This window comes from Taudactylus pleione, unplaced genomic scaffold (assembly GCF_031769625.1).
Source record: "Taudactylus pleione unplaced genomic scaffold, aTauple2 ptg000609l, whole genome shotgun sequence".
Taxonomy (NCBI): domain Eukaryota; kingdom Metazoa; phylum Chordata; class Amphibia; order Anura; family Myobatrachidae; genus Taudactylus; species Taudactylus pleione.
The window spans coordinates 15,315,045-15,339,113 of NW_028285011.1; the positions used below are offsets into that span (position 1 = coordinate 15,315,045).

Genomic DNA, 24,069 nt, shown 5'->3' on the forward strand with positions numbered 1-24,069 from the left:
GACTGTCCTACCACCCAGCCAGGAAAAATATCGAGAACACACCATCCTGTGGGGACAGAGTTCCCTAAAGTGATCCCACATACTATGAGCAGAGACAAGCATTCATCTGACAACCCGATTGACATGGGAGCCAGACTCGTAAAATCCCCACAGAGCACTTTCAATAGGGATACATTTATGCTACACTGTCCGACACATACGGGAGCCATATTCGGGACATTGAACAAAGGTGTCATCACTACAACAAGTTACGGACACTGTCTCCGGTCATTTGACCACCAGCCTGTGTACGGGCGGAGATCATTTTGATAATAACGGGCATTTATCTAACCTCAATTTACCCGGTCTTGACAAATGAGACAGCTTTTAGCTGTTAATTTATTCTACTGGGACTGACTATCTCCACATACTAGTGCCAGTCCATACACTGGTCTGTAGTCACTTAGGAGTTGGTCCTGTGACTACACACATAAAAATTAACCCATTACTATACAGTTATTAATAGCAACAGTTATTGATTGCAACATTGGTTTATTCATAGATGCATTTTTGTGCATGCAACTAATACCCCTTTTACACCAGAGCAAAAACCTGGGTTTTTGCTGGGTCTACCCAGGTCGCAGCTCAGTGTAAAAGGGTCCCTGAAAAATAACCCAGGTCAACTGACCCTGCAATCCAACCCAGAAAGCTACCAGGGTTGGACCCGGGTAATGGTGCAGTGTAAACGGTGCAACCAGGGTTATCTGGACTGGGTCATGTCTAAAATAAGCTGATTGGTAGTTGTGGAGCATTCACCTGCCACTTTTTATGACCTCACAGGTTTAGCAGGGCAGACCTTAGTTCAGTGTGAACAGGGCTGACCTGGGAGTAACCCAGATCGAAGGTGCAGTGTAAATGGGTCTGACCTGGGTTGGAACCATGTCCAAAAACCCAGGTCGGACTTGGATTTTTGGTGGAAAAGAGGTATTAACATGTCAGCATTATGTTTTTTTGTGGTGTTTATAATTCTATAATAAATGTTTTATATAATCAAGTGAGCATTTATTGTCCAGTCCTAACCCTTTTTACATGCATTTGTCAATATTACTAGCGGTGGCTCTTTAAATGTGCCAGTGAGTAAGAAACAATCCTTACATGGCAAAAAGAATAAAAAAAATTAAGTCCATAGTATGTAAATAGGCAGCTGTCAGAAGTGTGCTATATGGGTAACTACATATAGTTACCTTAACAGTTTGGTTTTAATTGTGTAATAATGAAGGACAAATCATTATTAGATACCACAACCATTTATCTTCCTCTGTCAAAATTATTGTATTTGCATTAGTTTCAGTCTATAGTGAGATGGAGCAATATGTCAATTGCTATTAGTCTTTTATCACCTTCCAAATCGGTCCTGTGGACAACCAAGCATTGGTAAATTAATCTAAATCACTGAGGTACATGAATATTAAGAAGAGTGATTAAACGAAATGCAAACAGGAAAAGAGAACATTTATACTGAAAAATTAAAAAGGTGGAAGAGTACTAGAGATGTTTATTTAATGATTGTTATTACCCTTTAAATGTGTATTTTATCAGGAAAAGCATTTTCTGAACAAATCAACCAAAGTGTCACTGGTGTACGCTTGTCTTAGAACAACTCTTTGGTTTAAATGTAGGTCAAAGTTAGACATGAGATAAAGATGGTCACACATTTCTTGCCTATACCCAGACTCCCACAATGTACAGCAAATAGCCCCCCCATCACAGTTCCCGACATCAGAGTCTGCAGGATGGATTAAGAGGCTGTCTCCTGTAAGAATACATGATTCAATTCAATCTCAGATTGCCCATGTTCATACAATTCACTAAGCATTTTCATACAGTTCAATCAGCCTTACATTGCACATAAACTGTAATTTACTATAATAATTTGGTTACTACTGTTGAATATATGCCTGACCCATGGCACTGGGAACAAAATACGGGACTATACCATTTCCGATGAACACTATTATCCAATGCTCTTTCATTAAAGTGATCTGGTCACTTTACCGATGTCCAGGGTACTCCATTTACATTATTTACTTTACAGTTACATGGATGTTAAACTAAACTAATGATCTAATGATTGTAAAGACTATTAATGTTGTCACTATACCCACCCAACTATAGTACACACTAAATATACAGAGAGAAAAACAATTACATTATAAATAATAATCTGGTGCAAAATAATACGACATTTAATGGATAATACAAAACTGTACGGGAATCAGACACTGCTAGAGCAGAATACGTACATGCTTTCATTGGGGGAAATGCTATCATTTAGATACGATCCATTACTGTTTTCCATCTCGGCTAGCCTGTGGAAACATTAAAGACATACAGCAGGGTTACCAATTGTAATTGTATTAGCTTCTAAGACAAAGCATGGTTACTATATTCACTGAAGCAAGAGCATAAAGCTGGATGATATCTCTAATTCTGGTTATACACCTTCAGATAAAATGCCTGTCAGACCGATTTACACCTGCATACACTGTACACTTATCCAGCCGATATCAGACAGAACGGCCAGATAATTGTATAGTATATCCCCAGCATTACACATTGTTTCGTATAACTTACTATATAGAGAAAGTCATTTTCAGTATTACAAACAAACCACATTTTTCAGTCCACCATAAAGTTGCCTACTTTGTATTTCGTTTTTATATGTACTAATTCCTAACGAATTTTCTTTTTTCTACCTATCTACTGAAAGCTAATGACAGTTATAATTTACAAAGATAGCATAATAATGGGAACTGTTAGGCATTATAAGTATTTCAATAATTCAGCACTGTTTTTCGCCATATTTTAATTTTGTACTTATATGACAGTTCTAGTTAACAGTAACCAGAGTCAAATTAACAATGGGGTGGATGGAGCTACAGCTCCAGGCATCCAAATAAAAATAGGCCCATCAACAAGACAAGCTGCCTAACTGGTCACACAGTTAGCCATATATCATAAGTATTAAAATTGTATTTCTAGTTTTTTCATAAAATCCACACAAATATCTCTATTATTATGTATTTAGTGAGATAATGGAGTAAAGGGTACACACACCCAAGTGGCTTTGGCCATACCCACACAGTGCTGTTCACAGCTCCTCCCCTTCACCATATAGGCCATTGAACATTTTTAGCCTTAGGCCCATGTGGCTCTTAATCCGGCTCTGGTAGTTACCTATTTCCCTTCTATATTCAAGAACAATATATATTCCTATAGCTATAATTTTAACCTGATTAATTGTATTTGGAAGCTGCTACATTCAGGAGTGCTAGGAATGTGTTTTATTTACCATTCATGTGGTGAGTTGCTGCTGTGTAGAGGGTGGTATTTCGTGACCTTGAGGAGCTGCGGTTGGGGATCTGGTGTGGTCTTAAAATTACTCCATTAACTTTAAACACAGAAATGCTATCTGTTTTTGATTCCAGAGAATCCAATAGTTATATACATTACCTATGCTGCACAAAAGGGCAACCTGTCCGCCAGCGTGGCCTATCAGATCTGCTAGAGGATCGCTGTTCCAGGCGGTCTCAACATCCTGAATTTCAATTGCCCCACACTTTAGCAATTCTGACTCAGATGTAATACAGCGAAGTTTGTATCTTCTACAAGCCGCGGTCACGTGACGACGCAACCTGAAAGTAGCAGAGATCCAGGAAGACGGGACACTGACGACGAGCCGGCAAGGAATAGGAGCGGACGTCTGGAGTGCATTACAGAGGAGAGTCTCCGACTGAAGGGAGTACCTGGTGACCAGTTCAATCGAGCCCTAGCCGGAACATCCGCTCCCTAGGCACGGACTAGCCCCTTCCAATTTATGGATCACGGTGTGTGTCTGATAACAGATACACTACCGGGCATCCCGTCCGAAGGGAAGTACGTCAAGCCAGTAGGCCCTCTTCATTGTCCCAGTACCCCAGCTCCCTTCCTAAGAAGATTACCCCGGGCACCATCTAAAGGTTTTTTTGAGTAACTGATATCTTTCTTCCATTGACATTTCATAAACAGATGAGCGGGACGTCGCGGTCCGTTTAGACTTTTCAGTATTTCTATTACATTGACATTTTTCTCCATACCCTTATTACCAGACACCCTGCACACTCAAGAGCCCATCTTGAAGCTCAATAGTGTGATTAGAGTGGACAATCTCATACCAACATAAGTTAAGATTTATTGCATATTACTGCAGCATTATTGTATTATGTCTAATTTTTATTATACCTATGAGAAGTAAAGTATTTTTTATTTCAGTACTGCATGCATATTATTACGTTCCTATCGGGGTTATAGACGCATTTTTAGCCTACATATAAGATTATGGGGTCTATGTACTAAGCAGTGTTAGGAGACAGAGTGAAAAGTGATAAGTCTGTGATAAGGTGCCAGCCAATCAGCTCCCGTCATTTTTCAAACACAGCCTGTGAGATGAGAGTTGGAAACTGATTGGCTGGCACCTTATCACAGACTTATCACTTTTCACTCTGTCTCATAACACTGCTTAGTACATAGACCCCTATTTCCTGAATGATCTAGTACTTACCAACAACATACCACTCCAAATAGCTGATCGCTACACCTTTTGTTTTAAATTAAATGACTAAAAGCTCAATATATTCTGCTATAGGTATTCATATTTCTGCTTCATATCTATGCCGATAACACTACTGATGCATACTTACAATGTTAGGTTGAATATGTATTGTCACTTGACGTTTAGTCAAGTTTACAGTACAAAAACCTAGTAAATAAAGCATTGCTTTGCAGTACAATGAGTAGTCTCCCAAGCATACTGTGGATTGCACCTGCAGACAATTTTTTTCTCGTCATGTGTTGCCATACTGATATCAGGTTGTACATGGATATAGCAAAATGTATTCAGAATTACAGATCAAAACATTTCACTTGGGAATATCCTGTGCACCCCATAAATCAAAGAGGAAACTTAAAAAAAAATAAAAAAAGTATTCTGAGGAGAGAGACAAGACCTTCTCTAATACTCCATACCAAATTCAGCAATGAAAGCAGAGGGGAGCAGCAATGGTGCTTTAGTGAAGTTACAGGATTTTTAAGGGGGATTTCATAATATATATATATATATATATATATATATATATATATATACACACACATATACACATACACACGTGTATATAAATATTCATATACACACACACACGTATATACGCACATACATACACACACACAATACTGAGCAAAAGTTTTAGGCAGCTGTGGAAAAAGTACTGCAAAGTGATAATGCCTTCAAAAATGCAAAGTGAATGAACAGGGGAGAAATCTAAATCAAATCAATATTTGGTGTGACCACCCTTTGCCTTCAGAACAGCATCTAATCTTCTAGGTACACTTGCACAAAGTCAGGGATTTCTAGGATTATAGTCAGGTGTATGATTAAACAATCATACCAAACAGGTGATAATGATCAGCATTTTCATATGTAGATTGAAACATTGTCATTAACTGAAACAGAAACAGCTGTGTAGGAGGCTTAAAACTTGGTGAGGAACAGTCAAACTCTGCTACAAAGGTGAGGTTGTAGAAGACAGTTTCATGTCACAGGTCATACACTATGGCAAGGCTGAGCACAGCAACAATTTGTGCCAATTGTAGAACTCTTTACTAAATGTGAACAGTCAAGTCACCCTTTATGTTAGTGTATTGTACATATATACAGGACATGTCTGGATGATGGTGCCTGTACTTATTTCATATACACACGACAACTGGATACACAATGGGGATATCTATATAAAGCAAAGGTTTTCAACCGCTGTGCTGTGGCATAGTAGTGTGCCGTGGGCGGTTGTGAAGTGTGCCGCAGAGCCGACGATCACATTAAAGAAGTGCGGACCAGGAAACACTGCTGCTGAGCTCCTCTGGGAGGCTCAGGCGCGCCCGGACTGTGACCTGCCCAAATGCGGTGGCATGACATCACAGGTCACACACGCCGTGTTGCCTGGCCTGCCCGCAGGCCCACCCCAACAGAGACTCAACCAGCCCACGGCCCGCCAGCCACCCACCCACCCAGCCTTTCCTTCTCTACCACCCGGCAGCCAGCCAGTGCTTCCCTCCCGCTGGCAGCCATTTACCCAGCCAGCCCTTTTCTCCCACCCGCCCGCAGCCAGCCACCCTTTCCCTCCCACCCGTGGCCAGTTATCAAGCCAGCCCACGGCCAGACAACCACTGCAGACAGCTCTGCTCTGTGGGAACCCACAGCTGATGACTGACAGGTAGGCAGTATGATTTAATTTTGGGGGAAGCAATGTGGTTTATATTTTTTTCTGTGTATCCAGCAATGTGCTTTTTTTTGTCTCTGTGGGGGCCAAAGTTATTTTTTTTTCTGTGGGGGCCAATGAATGTATTTTTTTATGTGGGAGCCAATATGTATTTGTTTTCATAGGTCGTGCATGCTGCATCGCCGGATAATGTGCCTCGGCAATTAAAACATTTTACGTAGTCGGCCTCGAGTTGAAAAAGGTTGAAAATCACAGATATAAACCATATAAAGTATAAAATCCATAATACCCAAGTTAAAGGAAGTGTTTGTTCAAACTTCTATTTGCCAATGGATAAAGAGGGGCTATGTATCAAGCTATTTTTCTCATAAAATTATGCAGAAACTGCATTTTCTGCATAATTTTATGAATTGTTTCTATATACTAATATCACAATGCAGGACATTTCACAGAAACCTAAGGCAGAGTGCTAATTATCAATTATCAATGGGGACTAATTCGACCCCTATGTACCAAACTCCAAAAAGTGAAACTTTTCGGAGTTAGACCCCATTAACTTATGCCATCTTCAGATGGTGTAAAGTGCTTTAAGCTTATGGAGGGTTACAAGCAGGAGAGAGATCTTCCGATCTCTCTCTCTCGCAGCCTGTGGTGGGAACTGACACTGTGCACATGCGCAGTGTCTGCTTCCATCGGAGAAGTCTTTCACAAACGTGAAAGACTTCAACATAATGCTGGAAATATAACTTGCAGCAACAGCGGTACCGCAACCGTTGTTCTTGTGAGCTTCTCTTCGTACACAGCAGGGATATTTTCATTAAAAATGAAAACATCTGTTGCGATACGGATACTTCATATTCCCAGCAGTTCCTCTATTATTAATAGATGAAAAAATTGTTATTAATTTTCTTACAGTTGACAAGTTTTACAATGGTCAGCTCTTTAGCAGTACTGTGGGTCATGTCACACAGGCGTCTCTCATCACAAAAAAACACTTTGCTAAAACCCTTACCCTATTGTTATATTTTAACAAATGCCGGTAGTTTCATTATGTGCCCCAGCTAACACAATTAAATGAGGGCTTATATTTGAATCTTTACAAATACTGACAAGAATACAAAGGTTGGAACATGTAGGTCCAATATACTGTATATTTCACTGATTTACACACCAGTCTCTCTCATGCTGAAGATGCCTGACAGTATTAGACACTAATTCATAGCCTGTGCAGCGATGCTAAATTAATGAGATACTGGCATGACATTTTCGAGAGCATTTGCACAGGATTACCTTTCCTGGCACCCCTGTGGTATATCTTTTTTGCTACATAGATGTACTGTAAATTAATATATCCATTGCCAGGCAGAAAAAAACACTGTACATATGGAAGTCTCCTAATGACTCTCTCAAATATTGTATAATGGATAAAACTGGGAAAGAGATAAATGAGCAACTGCACTGGCCAGAGAAACTTTTTTTTTTTTTAAATATCTGGATTAATATATTAATTATTTTGACTAGAACAGGGGTTCTCAGCTCCAGTCCACAAGTACCCCTGACAGGTCATGTTTTGTGGATATCTTTGATCACACACAGGTGAGTTAACCTATTTTCCTGGGACAGTAATTATCCCACCTGTGTCCACAGACATAAATCCTCAAAACATGACCTTTTGGGAAACCTTGAAAACCACTGGCCGAGAAGATATACAAGAATACTCATCTCCCTGCTCCTTCTAAAGAGGGAGCTGTATACACTACTTAGACTTTTGCTATGAGGATGGATTGTGCAATGGAATGGTGATTTGTTACGCTCTGCTATGTGTACTGTATTGTGCAAGAGAACAAAATAAGTGTTAGATTTTCTATTTTTGGCTGCAACAGTAACATTATAGTTTATTCTGTATAGCTGCTTCTGTTATCCAGCCAACTGTAGTTCATGGAACTGTCGGATATACAAAACTTTATACTACCTTTTCAACCATATTTAAAGGATATGTTCCAAACTGGAAAATGTGCATTTGGCTACTTTTTATTATATCAACTCTGTTCCAAAGAAAAGAATTGCTAAAAAGTGATCAATAACTTGCAAAATGTAAAAGAAAAGTGCAGTTATAGTAGCTACAGCTTATAAGGTACTTTTCTTTACATTGGATTACAGTGGTGAAAAAATATTAGATATGGTAAGAACTTACCTTTGTTATCTATTTCTACGAAGTCCATAGGGTTCCACAGGATACCTTGGGGTATAGGTGATGACGTCAGGCATCGGGCACCATAGAGTTAAGTTTTCAGCCTCCCAGGATGCACTAGGGTCCCCCTCCTATACCCCGCCCCCGAGCCAAGGCATCTCAGTTACGTACCAAGCCATAGGCCAGAGGAGGAGAAGGAAGAGAGAGAAGAAAGATCTGGACACACACAATAATCACATTCTCACCAGAGGGAGACGGAAAAACCGGTGACCACAGTAAAGCCCATCTGCAGCACAGGTGCGACAGGGCCTATGGACTTCGTAGAAATAGAGATAACAAAGTTAAGTTCTTACCATATCTCATATTTTCTACATCAGGGTCCAAAGGGGATCCACAGGATACCTTGGGGATGTCCCAAAGCAGTATCCTTCAAGGGTGGGGACGCTCCTGTGCTGAAAGGAGAATCCGCCGCCCGAAGGAAGCATCCTGAGAGGCAAAGGTGTCAAATGCATAATACCTCACAAAGGTATGGACAGAGGACCACGTGGCAGCCTTGCAGATCTGTACTGCAGAGGCACCACGTCAAGCTGCCCAAGAAGGACCCACAGACCTAGTGGAATGAGCCCTCACAGAGGATGGAACCGGAAGGCCTTCATGAAGATAAGCTTCTGAAATTGCCATACGAATCCAACCTGCCAAAGTTTGCTTTGAAGCAGGCCAACCCTTTTTACGGAAGCCATAGAAGACAAACAAGGCGTCCGACTTCCTAAACAAAGAAGTGCGGTCAACATAAATCTTTAAGGCCCGCACAACGTCCAAAGTGGCCTCACCCACTGAAACATCAGGCGAGTTAAAAGCCGGCACAACGATTTCCTCGTTGATATAGAAATGTGAAACAACTTTGGGAAGAAAATCAGGACGAGTACACAGTACTGCCCTGTTCCCATGAAAAATCAGGAAAGGTGGTCTATAGGAGAGAGCCCCTAAGTCAGAAACACGTCTAGCCAAAGCGATGGCCAGAAGGAAAATTGTTTTAGCTGTCAGCCATTTAAGGTCCACTGAGCCCAGTGGTTCAAACGGCAGTCCCTGGAGAGCCCTCAGGACCACAGCTAAATCCCAAGGCGCCACAGGTGGAACAAAGGGCAGCTGAATTCGAAGAATACCTTGCATAAGGGTGCGCACATCAGGGATTGTAGCAATCCTACAATGGAACCAGACGGACAGGGCAGACGCCTGCACCTTCAGAGAAGCAAGGCACAGCCCATGGTCTAGTCCCGCCTGTAGGAACTCCCGAGGGGCATAACCCCTCGGTCGACACCACTGGAAGAACGTATGCCACACACGATGGTATATCCTTGCAGAAGATGATTTCCGAGCTCTCAGCATAGTTCGTACTACAGAGCTGGAAAACCCCCTGGACCTTAACATGGCCGTCTCAACAGCCACGCCGTCAAAGACAGCAGAGTCAGGTCCGGGTGAAGACAAGGACCCTGTGACAGTAGGTTTGGTCGCAGTGGCAACCGCAGAGGACTGTCCACAGACAGACCCTGAAGGTCTGAGAACCAGTGCCGCCTGGGCCACGCGGGAGCTATCAACAGGAGCGTCCCTCCTTCCTGTTTGAATTTACGGATTACCCGTGGAAGAAGGGAAAACGGAGGAAAGAGATAAGCAAACCGGAACGTCACTGGACGGACAGAGCATCCACCAGAGACGCCTTTTCGTCTCTTGTTCAAGACCCGTACACCAGCAACTTCTTGTTGTGCCGTGACGCCATGAGGTCGATCTCTGGAAGACCCCACCTGTCCACTAGAAGTTGAAAGACGTCCGGGTGCAGGGACCACTCCCCCGTATGAATGTACTGGCGACTGAGAAAGTCCGCCTCCCAGTTGAGGATTCCCGGGATGAATACGTCCGATATGGCCGGGAGATTGCGCTCTGCCAAGACCAGGATGCGGGACACCTCTATGAGTGCTGCCCAACTTTGGGTTCCTCCTTGCCGATTTATGTAGGCCACGGTGGTGGTGTTGTCCGACTGGACCTGCACGGGGTGACCTTGGAGAACCCGATGTGCCTGCTGGAGAGCATTGAAAACCGCGCGGAGTTCCAAGATGTTTATTGGAAGCTCCTTCTCTGCTTGAGTCCATCTGCCCTGGAACAAGTGTGGACCCGTGACCGCTCCCCAGCCCCGAAGGCTGGCGTCCATTGTCAACAGGACCCAGTCCGCCACCCAAAATGGACAACCCTAGTTGAGATGGGTCGTCTGCAACCACCAGGCTAAGGACAGGCGAACCTCCAGAGTGAGCACCATCGTCTGGGACTTTAGACTCTGAGGCAGTCCTTTCCATTTGGACAGGATCAATTGCTGCAGAGGTCTGGAGTGAAACTGGGTATATTCCACCATGTCGAATACTGACACCATGGAGCCCAGTAACCTCATCGCCGAGTGCAGGGACACTGCGACTCTGCAGACAACTGCGCACAATCAACTGTAAGGCAGAGATCTTTTCCCCCATCACAAAGATCCTCTGCTGTCTGGAGTCCAATAAGGCTCCGAGGTGCAGAATCCTCTGAGACGCGATCAGGGTGGACTTTTGCCAGCCGTGCCGTTGCAGTACCGCAATCGTCAGATCCAAGTGGTGTAGAAGGAGGTCTGGAGATCCTGCTACCAACAGAAGATCGTCCAGGTACGGCAACATGCGGACTCCCTGCAGCCGCAGGAAAGCCGCCGTGACCGCCATAACCTTGGTGAACACTCGTGGTGCTGTCGCCATGCCAAAAGGTAACGCCCGGAACTGGAAGTGATCATTGTGGATTGCAAACCTGAGGAACGGTTGATGGTGTAAAAGAATAGGGACATGCAGGTAAGCGTCCTGTATGTCCAACGACACCATGTAATCCCCAGGTTCCAGCGCCAGAATGATGAACCGTAGGGTCTCCATCCGAAACCGCGGCACCCGCAAGGGTTTGCTTTGAGGTTGAGAATCGGACGGTACGACCCATTGGGTTTCTGCACCAAAAATAGATTAGAATAGAAACCCTGGCCCCTCTGGGAGAATGGAACATGCACTATAACTCCAGCCTGGAGCATAGTGTGCAAAACTTTCCGCAGTTCCATGGCTTTGTTCCGGTCTAAGGGAAGACCCGTGGTGAAGAATCGGGATGGGGGCCTGTGCCGAAAGGAGAGGGCATACCCGTGAGAAACCACCTCGTGAACCCAATTGTCTGTCGTGGTTACCGACCAACACTGGGCGAACTGCAGCAGGCGGCCTCCCGCTTTGGGATCCCCCAAAGGGAGGCTCGGAGCGTCAGGCCGCAGGTTTGTCATCAGACTTAGGGGCCGGACGTCTGGTACTCCAGGCCTGTTTCCTGGGCTTGGCCGATTTCTTGGGACCAGCCTGTCGGGGAAAGAGACTGCCTTAGGCCTACCCTGGGCCCTGTAAGGCCGAAAGGACGACTTACCCGAACTGGAAGGGACCGCAACAGACGGGAGACATGCAGACTTGGCTACCGCCAGCGTGGCTACAATTTTGTCCAGATCCGGACCAAATAGGACTTCTCCATTAAAGGGTAAAGCTTCCAAGCACTTTTTGGAATCAGTGTCCGCCTTCCAGGATCACAACCATAAGCTGCGACGAGCAGCAACAGCTGCCGAAGAAATCCGAGATGTGAGGGTACTGATATCCAAGGCCGCTTCATTGATGTAAGTGGCCGAATCCCAGAGATTGCCTACCAACCTCGGCCTGTTCAGCTGAACAGGCAGAATCCAAAGACGCCTCCAAACTATCAGCCCCATGCTCCATAGCTCTGGCTACCCAACATACGGCCATAGTCGGTCTGGATGCCCCCCCCCCTCGTGAGGGAATAAATGGACTTTAGGCAGATCTCCACCTTACGGTCCGTAGCATCCTTCAAGGAGGACATGGGCAATGTGGCACTTCGGACTAGGCGTGTCACATGAGAATCCACCTATTGAGGGGATTCCCACTTAGAAAAATAATTGTCCGCAAACGAGTAAGCCACCGCTAGACGTCTTTGAGGCTGATACCGTTTGCCAGGGTGTTTCCACGCCTCCTCAAAATGGTCTACTAACTGACCCGAAAGAGGAAACACTGTGGCGTCACCCTTAATATCCTTAAAAAAAGGCATATTTGGACTTGGACACCGGGGGATCGTCATCCTCAATAACTAAAGCTGTGCGGACTGCCTGAATAAGGCCAGGAATATAAACCTTGGACTTAGCGTCCGACTCTTTAGTACAGAGAGGTTCTTGGTCAGATAGATCCAAAATCTCCCCATCATCGGACGTCACGTCGTCATCCTCATATGGAGCGGACAGAGACGCCACCGGCTGCTTATGTGGCCGCAACATACTCCCCTTGTAACACGTCCGACAAATGCTGTACAGAACTTGTCAGTGAATTAACCCACGCAGGTTCCTGAGAGACCTGGGGAGGGGAAATAGGGAGACTGTGGGGTACCATCAGTTGTCTCGGGAAACCCTGCATGGGTGACGACACCACTGACTGCTGGGACAATCCCATCTGTGAAAACGCAGGTGGCGGAGCTAACTGGCCCACTAGGGTTGTAAGCGCTTTGGCGAAACAAGCCCAGGGCGATTCCTGTACCGGAGCCGTTACAGTAATCGGCCGCGCCAATAAATAACACTGCCGACACAGCCCCTCCGTGTTACCCTCCCCCTCCGCTATTGGTACTTTGCACGTAGTACACAGATGCTGGAGAGAAAATTCACTCTCAGACATGATGGTAAGTATGTGACCCCTCTCACTAATACTCGTTAGTATAGTGTGAGAACCACCCTGCAATCACCGCACCGCAAGGGCTTTAGCAGAAGAAGAGCAGGGACAGTGAAATGGCTGACAGTAGAAAGTGAAAGTACAGGCAGCAGACACTAGCAGAAGTCACATACAAGGCAAAGAAATTAATCCCTGCACTATCAGCGCTGTTCTTCAACCACGCAGACACAGAGCCTGGTAGGACACAGCGCTGCATACACAGACCTGTTTCAACGGAGGAGAGGTATGCCGGGGGACCCAGACCACGATTCCACCGATCAACAGCTTCCAGAGGGGTAGTGGAAGCGCAGGTTAGTTAGCTGGCTCCACGTTGCAGCCAGTCCCCAGGGAGCCCCCTGCCTGGGGACTCTGGAGGAATATGTATCAGCGGAGACCCACCGCGAGACCCCGCTGCTTACCTGCTGTCCCCTTGAATCCGGCCATGGTCCAAAACATCTGGGGTCACCGCTAGCTGTGACCCCCAGATGCTTACCAGCATCCCCGGATCAGTACCGGTGTTCTGGTACCGGCGGGGTGTAGGCAAGACAGCATGGACGTCAGTAGTGACTGTCCATGCTGTACTTCCAGATGTGCGGCCACAGCTGCCGCAAAGAAACTTCAGGGGCTATCCTTAGCCCCCCTCTAAACAGGTGCTCCGACTCCAAGCTGGGCACCAACGAAACTGGGATGCCTTGGCTCGGGGGCGGGGTATAGGAGGGGGACCCTAGTGCATCCTGGGAGGCTGAAAGCTTTAACTCTATGGTGCCCGATGCCTGACGTCATCACCTATACCCCAAGGTATCCTGTGGATACCCTATGGACCCTGATGTAGAAATACTTGGTGCTTAGGTCCACTGATGGAGTACACACCCAGGAGGATGTGCTTCTGCAAAAAAGGGTAAATAAAATCCCCTGTATGTGACAAAAATAAAATGTGCTGTTATGATTGCAGTTTTGAGATCTGCACTACTAGTAGGGTTGAGTGGCGACAACCTGGAAGTACAGAGAGTGGTACTGATGTCAGTTCACCTCTATTACATGGAAAAGCTAAAGTCAGGGTAGCAAACTGTGGGCAAATCAGGGCCTTTATGCCAATGTTCAGTCAGGCTGGCAGTAAGAATTGGAAAGAGGCTACACGTGGGGAGAGTGTGTGGCAACACTGCAAACAAGTGGAGGAAAAGTGAGTGATAGAATGGAAAGTGGTCTAGGGGAGCCATCTGAAAACATTAGGGAGGGGGGTAGGAGGTAGTGGTGGCAGAAGATAGAGGGGTTATAGGGATTATAGAGTGGGGTTTATGGTATAGCATAAGCAGCTCTCTAATCCCACTATATTGGTATTCGTTTTGTTGTGACTTTTCAGCTCTTGTGTAATTGCAAGTTGATACAGGTATCCCAAGAACAGATGTTGGGAATAGCAGTTGTGTCTGTATAGACTAAACACATCAGTATAAGTATATATCTGCAAAAGCTGTCAGGTAAATGCCCATCTGTCATCATTACTTTTTGTGTAATTACTTTAAAATCCATTATTAACAACAGTACATCAATACCGTATATGTTATTAAGTCAAAAAAATACTTGAATAGTAATTCTAAATAATTTGTCTTGAGTAAGGGCCTCAATAGGTGAAAGGCACTGGAATAAATGTATGAAAGGGGGAGACAGCCCGAAAGTTGAGGAATCACTGGAGGCAATTCAATTATTTTGCCAGCAGTTATTTTATTAAGGCGCCCGACAGAGCAATTCAATTGTTGCTCCGTCTGACCGCGTTAGCTGCCGGCGCAGACATTTCTACTCGCACGCTCAGGAGGGTGTGAGCAGAAATGTGTGAAAAACCCGTGGATAGGGGGCGCGCTAACCGCAGTTAAGGCACCCTAACCAGAACTTTAGATAGGTTTAGCCGTTTTACATGGCTAAACCCGGTCTAATAGGGCGTGAAGAGGGTGATAATGAGCATCCAGAACAATTGAACTGCAAAAGTGGGCACTCATTAATTATCACCTCCCACTCAACATTTGAATCACTCCCACTGTGTTAGATGAAAGCATTAGCTCACAAGCTGGTAGGTTAGGAAAACAAACAGCAGAAAGCAGAATAAAAGTAAATTTGCTAATTTTTCACCACTGGAAGAAAAGTGGATTTATTTTCTTGTGCTTATGGAACAGATCTGTAGACATAAGATATGATACAATAAACAGTGTCCCATTATGGTACATTCACAGAATGATGATAATAATCCAGTTCCTTTGAAAGTCTCATGCAAAACAGTGAACATTGTAGTTGCAAAGCAACAAGGTACTCACCACTCTGGCATATCACACATATGGTCTTTCCAAGGCTAAAGAGATATCTTAAACGTGAGCTCCTCCCAGAGTCGGCCCTAGGCATAGATAAACTAAGCAAATACCTAAGGCATTTGGGAATGCCTAGGGGATCCAAGCATGCCTAGGATCTGTGCAAATTTGGTGCAGGCATGGCTGGGGTACCTGCTGCCGGCTTGCCAGACACTCTGGCAGCTGCTACTGTCATGTGGAGCTCCGATCGGGCCTGGCAGCAGCAGAACTGCCAGCGGAAGTTTGCGGGGGAGAGGCACCTGGACGACGGCTAGTGGTTATTGCCGGGCCAGCTCTGAGGCGTCAGACAATCAGAATGAGCTTCTGCGCATGGGCAGAGGCTCATTCAGGACTATAAGTAAATGGTCGCGGGAGGGCTGCTGCACCATGGGCCTTTATGGAGCTCGGAGTAGTGAGTCACACCTCATGGCTCTGGGCTCCGCCTCCAGCAATCACCACACATAGCTGTGGCTTGCCAGCCCAAGTCCCGAAAAGGGGGTCCGCCACCCGCGGCTTACTGTACCTTGAGTCGGACGGCTCTACATGCTAAGCTCAAGTAAAGTAAGTTTGGAACTGGGAGAGGGCCGGGCGGGCTGTGGTGCTCACTGCTGGGAAAGGGGTGGTGGATGAGGGTGGGTGCTGACACTGTGCTGTGATAGGGGGGTGCTCTGCTAGGGCCGGCTCTGGCTCCTCCTTTACCATTTCTACACATGAAGGTGTTCTTGAGACTGCTCTATACCAGTGGCAGAATGATGAGCCATGGAGGAGCATTACCCATTGTACTGAGGCCATTTTCACTGTTTCAATTCAAGAACATAGCATTTGCGGGGACAGTAAGGCATGGACATGTACTGCCTACATAACCTCAGCCTACACTCTATAAGAGGTGCATGTATCATACACACTGAATGGCTACTATCCCTATTCGAACTAAGAAATATTTTGACAGTCTCCATTAAAATCTCCTAGTTTGATGGGCACAACATTCTTTGTAGGTTTATACATCAACTTACAATAGCAGGAACATCTACGAAATATGGTTATATATCTTTACAGCGGAACTCAAAACACTGAAGCCAATATGCATGGACATGCAAAAATCAAATGTTTCAAACGTATGTAAAATGAAGAGGTAACGCATTAGAAAATGATAATGTTAATGTCCAACAATTATGTTAAACATGCAGATCTGCAATATTTATTTTGATGTAGTATAGTTTAATAGTATAAACGAATAGTGTAAGGTGGATGGAAGAGACAGGCATTTTTATACAATGTGCACCCTTTGCATTTTGGTATTTTGCAATATTTGGAATTTAAATGCATATGTAAAAATAAATAGAAACTTGAACTTTAGTTCTCGTTAAGTATTTTAATTTGTAGGTGGTTTATGCTCTGCATACTGTAGTAATATAGGTTTTATATATATGAAAGTCTACTAAGAATTATCTCATGATAATTTTAAAAATGAAAATATGACAAATGTAGTTTTAATTAAGAGAAAAAACATTAAAAATGTAAAAAAAAAATAAAAATAAAGAAGAAATGTTAGCTAAATGTCTGTATTATTGAAAATATGTTATACATTTATATAGGGGCAATCTAAAAGTTACTAGTCGGAGAGAGGATGTGGAATTAAGTTGCATATATTTTACCGCTTCATTTCTCAGGTCCTGCTGAGTAACAGGCATGAAATGCTACATAGAGGTTTAATGGCAGACTGACAGATAGGAGAAAAATCAACAAATCGTTGCAGAGTACGAAAGACTCTCCTGATGGAATGAGCTAAACTGTACAAGGCTCTCTGATATGTTTGGATGCTTGTGCCATAGAGTCATACCTGCTAGCATAATGTTCAATTCGTGAGTGAGTGTCATCGTGTGATAGCTGGGGAGAAGAGGCAGGGCTGTGGAAAGAAGAATTTAAACACAATTCAATCTTCACATTATGAAAGGTGCTTGAGCTTCATTGTGTCATGGACTGCTTTTGTATTAAATATTAACAGGTATATTATGTATGAACTGGACACTTTGTATGTTAACGTGCCATCAGTTTAGAATGGCAGCATTGACACAACGTTTTACAAATGTCATATTTTCGGGTTATTTCTCCCTACACACAAACTTTAAATTTCAATGAACTTTTATTTAAAACAAAATAACTTCCAGAACACTGGAAGTGATATTTAAGCAGAGCAAGTGTATAAATAACACCTGTATAAACCTGAAGTGGTTATTGTACTTCTCTGCTATTAGCAATAACACATGATCAATTAGGCAGACGTTCTGTACAAATGAAATGAGAGAACAGCTATCTACATTTTCTATAGCGCCTCTGTATACAATGATGCGCATCTGTATACAATGATACAGTTGCTTCAAAATCCTTGAGAAAACTTTCACTTGTATAAAGCCATAAAAACATCAGACAGAGACCATATAGAACCAGCAGCAGTCACTTGTGATGCCATTACAAGTCGTCACTGGATTTTCTAAATAACTTATTTCCCAATTTCTTCACAACAAGATTAGAGAACTGATAAAAAGACAACAGACTTAAAATAACAACTAGACCTAAAATTACTTTACATGAAAGCACTAATAATAAACTATAAACAATTCAGGGCCCAAAGCCAAAGATATCAGAGATACGACCACAGCCTTTCTGAATACGGACAATACTCTGCTTAAATATGAAATCATACAAAAAAAAAAATAATACATTACTGTGGTTGGAAACCACAAGTCAGTAACTGAAGGACTAACAAGTTTTATGGAAAATTGTTCAGCACAGACCAAAATGTGTTTTTGCAATACCACTAGTATTTGTGTACATTTGTTTCAAATTCACCACAAATCAAGGATGTTGAAATTTAGCATTTGTGTCTTCAATTGTCACAAATACAATGGACAAGCTCTATTTTATTTTTATTATCACAAAGTAGTGGTCAATACCATATTCTTTATTTCAGTTCTTTACTATTATTCCGAATCTAATTCAGTACTTTAGTCTCGCAATGATGAGCAATGCTGAGCATTAGTACTTTATATCATCACTGTAATATCATCTGCTAACATTTATACAGCAGGTAGTGCAGAGAGGTCCAAATATTATGGAAGGTGAAACAGACCATCAACCAAGGGAGAAAATAAAGAATTAAATATATAAAATAAAAATTCGCAAAAAAATAAAAATAAAACATTACCTAGAAAATGTGTGTTTTGACCTGACCTTTAATTGCCAATGTGAAAAAATAATTTTTATAAATATTATTTTGAAATATTAAATGGACACAGTCTAAGAAACAGAGCGGTAAAGATGCATGATGTTTGTACTGCAAATAAAGGGTCTTCCATCCACACAGCAACCCATGCTCATCACAGCAGATGTCTGTAGTAGTCATGTTATTTCACTGTAATCAGATTTATACATGTAACATGCATAATTTCAGCAGTGGGAATTATGTTACGGATAACATGTCATTCTACTATTCTGAATATAGCTTATTTCTTTTCCTCTCATGTTTTGGCACACCAAGGCATAACAAGTAACAATTACGTAGATATTAGTTTGCACTGTATTCCTATGAATGGAAATATGAATTTTCTATGGTCCGGTGTGTTTAAACCATGGTGAGAAATCACTTTGTGGAATTCTGTATGTATCCAACTAGGGTCATATATCCCGCTTTACATCACCTGTATTTCAAGGAGGCAGATAACATGCACACATGTACTGCCGATGCTCATGTGACTGCACTAAAACTATACATCAGTTTACCAGAGAAGCAGAATGTCTCCGGTTCTAAAGACGTTTGTGCTCTGTTGGCAGAGTGAAGTGCAAATATACTGTAATATGGATCCAGGGCTCCTACAAAGTAATTACTTATACAGCTCAACTTGGAACAGTCTTCTGCAGCTTTATGAATATCAGAGTTGGTTTGTTAAACTTCTAACTAGCCCCAAACCTTCTGGCTACACTATCTGTTATTGGTGATATGGGACTTTTTGATCCTACCAAATCAACATCAAAATCGTTTATATTGTAAGTATGTATTAAATGTTTTGAGAGCTTGTCAGAGCAGCAGATATTGGTGAAAAGGTATTATGGTGAGGGATATGTCCTAGTAGTGTCGGTAAGAACAATAAAGGACACTGCAGTCTAAAATGGTTAAAAATCTTGCAGTAAGGAAGAGAATGTGTACTGACAATGCCAAACATATGTACTGTATGCAATGGTTCCACAGCCTGACAATGCTTCAAGATGACTCAATGTTGATGACGTTCTGGTTAGTAGTCCTATAACAGCATCACTGATGGTCCACACTGATAGATCCTAGACAAGGAACCTATGTTGACTGTCCATTTCTTAGAACATCTTGAGCATACAAATAAACTGGCCTTTTCATTTTTGATGCTACCCATATTAGACTTGAAAGTTACAGAGGGGGCAGGGAAAAGTGATTGATGATGTACTCATGGGTGTAAAAAAAAAAAAAAAAAAAAGCAAAAAAAAAGCAAAGTAATAAAGCACACATGGCAGGAGCGAAAGCAGTAGCTCGAAAAAAAAAAAAAGTACTCACGCAGAATCTACTGGCCAGAAGTTGATCAGAGTAACAGGACTGAAAGACAAAAATGAGTAGGTGAAAAAGTAGAGTAGAGAACGCAAAGGTGGAATGTGGCTTATGACATCAACATAAAAGCCAATTAAAGCAGCCAATGCAAAAAATTATACATACATATATTAAAATCAAGAAATACAAGCTGAACCTCTACATTAATGAAAATTAGCCAAATAAAACAAAGACTGTCAGCAATGAATAAGGCTAAATGTTCAGCATTTAGGTACAGACCAGTTATATTTTTAGGATTATTAAAGTCAAACTTTCTAATGATTTGAAATGTTACGAGACTTAATATTCCAAAGTGAGCAATAAAATATTTTGAAGCACTAAATTAACATTTAAGAACATGTATGTAATTTGCAAGTTAGCTAAATGAAATTGAACACAGCAGGATGTGTGGCTGGCCCATTGTGTATCTGTGTACAGGAACTTTGGGAGCTTGTGCAAGCAAGAGGACAGATGGCATTGCAGAGAGATCACCCTCCTCCTGGAACTCTGCTATCAACAGGAGGTTTCCTAAACTATTCATGTTCACTGCTATCTTCCTGGCAGATGGGGCTGCAAACAGTTGCAGATTTGCACCTGTCATTTGTTTGAGAGCTCCATGAATAAATACGCTTAAATAAAACTATTCTACAGAAATCACCGTTTGCAATAAATCAGCTTTGCCATAGACTGTGCTAGATCAAATTACGGTTCGAGATGTGTTTCTATCATTTATTATCATGATCAAAAATAGTATTTTTCCAGTCAAGACTGTGCTTACTTTTTTTTCCAGTCATAACTTATTTTATTTTTTATTTGAGCTGGGCCTGGGCTGCTTCCAGCATGGATTTTTAATATTTATAATAATCCAAAATATGACTTCAGAAACCAATAGCGGACAACCGTATTGGCATAAAGCAGCCCTCCTGGACTGGAAGATTTTCTATCCTCAGTTCTCTTCTAATTTATACTAAGATGTTAGTGCCAAATCGTAGCTCTACACTTATCACACATTTTAGACTTGTGAAAATTAGATGACAAAGCAACATAAAATAGAACACTGATTTTTATGGCACATTAACATCTTTGCACTACCAATTTAATGCTGTGACTGCCATATTTTCATAGATGTATGCTGACTTCTTCACAATTTGAAATTCATTTTTGGAGTCTGCATGAAAACATGTTTTTGTTTTTTTTCTTATGTGCCCCATAATATGCGGTTTTAGGGGGGAGATGTTTCTGTATTCATGCCAGCACAGTATGAGAGACAGTCTTGCAGATAAAACCAGCCTTATAATTGATTGCCAAAATCACAATGGTTCAGTAATCCATGAACCTATTACATAAACCCCATTGTGTGGATTGAAGAATTCATGCCACAGGGAAGTGCCAGTGCAGTCACAGCACCTTTACTGACCGAATTGCCAGCTCTTTCTTTTTTAGTTGAAACACATCCTAGTATAATCTTTTAAAAAGATGTGACGCCAGCAGCATGTAATGGATTGAAGAGGACAAAATCAGTTAGAAGGGGTTTAATTTATTGTAGTTTGTGTATACAACTTTAAATACATGATTGACTCTTTCTCCTTCTAAATTTGTGTATTTTAAAGTTGTGTAAATTCACTGCTCTGGCTTAGAACACAAAGCTACTGAAATAAACTATCACCCTCCGCACTCTATTTTAAATGGAGTTGTAAGGGAATGGCAGAGTACCACTAGACACTATTTTACCTTCCTGTTGAATGCATTAATATTTACACATTTTGGAGTAAATTTACTAACCAGCTGGTTGACAAAAAAAACGAATCAGCTTGTGTTTCATATAGCCAAAATAAAACCCATAAAAATGACTTGTATTAAATGATAAAACAAAATGGGAAAAAAAGTGAGAGCCAGGACATTTGCAAGCCCAGTGGAATACACTCACGTCTCCATGTTGTCACCTTCTAGGACAGTCTGAACGGGCAAATAACCCATCCTTGGGTGTTTAGCAAAATATCTTTTTGTCCTGAATTTATTCTTCAAAACTTTTGCAAAGTCGCGAACATCTTCTCCAGAAGTAGTCTGAAAGCAAACAAATAATTCTCTTTGTGGATGTGGGGACCTGATGGCATGAATTAAACAGTAAAGCGAAAACTGCGGCTTTGCTCTGAAAAGAAAACAGCAGCTGAAAAATAACATGGACAAAAGACAAACAAATCCTGCAATGGATTTCAAATTCTGCTTGGCATTCTCCTTGAGAAAGTAGGCATTCAGGTATTAAATGTTTTACAAGAGAATACTTGGCACCTATCGTTATTTAGTGGCTTATGACAAAGGGATTTACCATTTCTTAGTCCCTGTTATTGTATCTTAAAGTTCAAGCTAAAATCAGCTATGGATTGCAGTTTACTGAAGCAAAACACATCAAGGAAAACAAAGAGCTTGGAACAAACAAACAAAAGTCAAGTACCTAGTCACCTAATCTGTTTCGGATAGCAGTATGACCCTAATATCCTGTACTCATGAGTACTGAAAAACATTGCTTGTGAAAAACCAAGACTAAACCTTGTACTTTGAAACAAGTACATAGCTTTCCTGCAGCATAGTGCATTGTGCATTAATGATTGTGAATGCGGCTAGGAGCGTGGAATTGAGAAAGCGTGTGTGTGTGTGTGTACAGGTCTGTTTGTCTATAAAGAGCAGGATATAAGAATGTGAGATGAATGAGCAATTTCTATACCCATGTGAATGAAACCAAGTCAACAGGCTGGTCCAGATACCAAGATGAAACAGGCCTATCAAATCAGCTTGCTTAGCCAGCCCCAGAGCAAACTGATTTTGATAGGCCTTTTTCATCTTGGCATCTGGTTGGCGTAATAAACCATAGGCTGCTGATTATGTACTTTTTGTGTGGTTTTATTATGCTAATGCTTTTATATGTTGTGTGAGTGCTATGTATTCATCAAAATACTGTTTTACTACCAATACAGGACACAGTTGTGACAATCTGGAAGTGATAGGTGTGTAACATCTCAACAAAAGGTTTGTTTTTATTACATATGTACCTACAAGTCATTGAATCATATTGCTTACCTCAAGCTAGTCTCTCCAAGTTAATGTTTGAATATTTCATTAAATAGACAAAAACTATAAGCTTCTTCATTTTGAAGTAGATTTCATACAGACTGACTTTTTTCATGGCAATATACAGTATGACAATCTACATACAGACAATCTCCTACCCTTGTAGGTATGGAAACTAACTTGGCTGTTCCCAGTTACTGGACTGTGTGAAACATGGACTTTGGAAGCACTTTGTATAGGGATACTAGAGACTTACAGGAGTGCAATATTCCACCATCGGATAGTGCATTTTGTGACCTTTTGCAACACGGCCAGAAAAGAAGCAGCTTTGGCAGATGTCATAGTTAAAGTGCTTTAAACTTCTGTACCTAAAACAGAAAATAAACAAACCGTCAAAAATATGTCCAGCAATCTGCGTTCCGCACAGAGGGGCCGGGCCTAATGACCCAATTAAATGAATCAGTTATTTGTCCCCTCCCCTATTCAAATATATGCAATTCACGGGATTACCCACACAAGATAACTGTGGTGCACTGAGTGACAAGCATAGTGAGCGATTCCACAAGACATTTCAGCAAAGGAACAAAGATATCAGGGTAGGTGACTCACTACTGTTGGACAGTGACAAGAGATGCCCCAGAAGAGGAGTACAAGTGACAAGCAAAGAGAAAGCATCCCCATGAATAGGCCACTATATCAGATAGTACTTTCGTATGCTGTATGTTTGTTTCGTATGCTTGTTTCATTTTGTGTTCTTATTTGTGATTGATTGAATTAAGAC

The 24,069-nt window shown here is 42.2% G+C and overlaps 1 protein-coding gene across 5 annotated transcripts in view; it reads right to left on the reverse strand.

Moving 5' to 3' along the window:
* DMD (dystrophin) overlaps positions 1 to 24,069 on the reverse strand; it is a 2,214,077-nt gene that overhangs the window by 43,605 nt on the left and 2,146,403 nt on the right. For 4 of the 5 annotated variants that reach the window (XM_088454197.1, XM_088454194.1, XM_088454195.1 and 1 more), the window contains 5 exons: positions 23,545 to 23,656; positions 22,150 to 22,286; positions 20,193 to 20,231; positions 17,451 to 17,516; positions 2,283 to 2,348 (listed from right to left, as the gene is read on the reverse strand). In XM_088454197.1, the coding sequence (XP_088310323.1) occupies positions 2,283 to 2,348; positions 17,451 to 17,516; positions 20,193 to 20,231; positions 22,150 to 22,286; positions 23,545 to 23,656 (420 nt within the window). The remainder of the gene's footprint in view (positions 1 to 2,282; positions 2,349 to 17,450; positions 17,517 to 20,192; positions 20,232 to 22,149; positions 22,287 to 23,544; positions 23,657 to 24,069) is intronic. The other variant, XM_088454193.1, reaches the window with a different exon arrangement.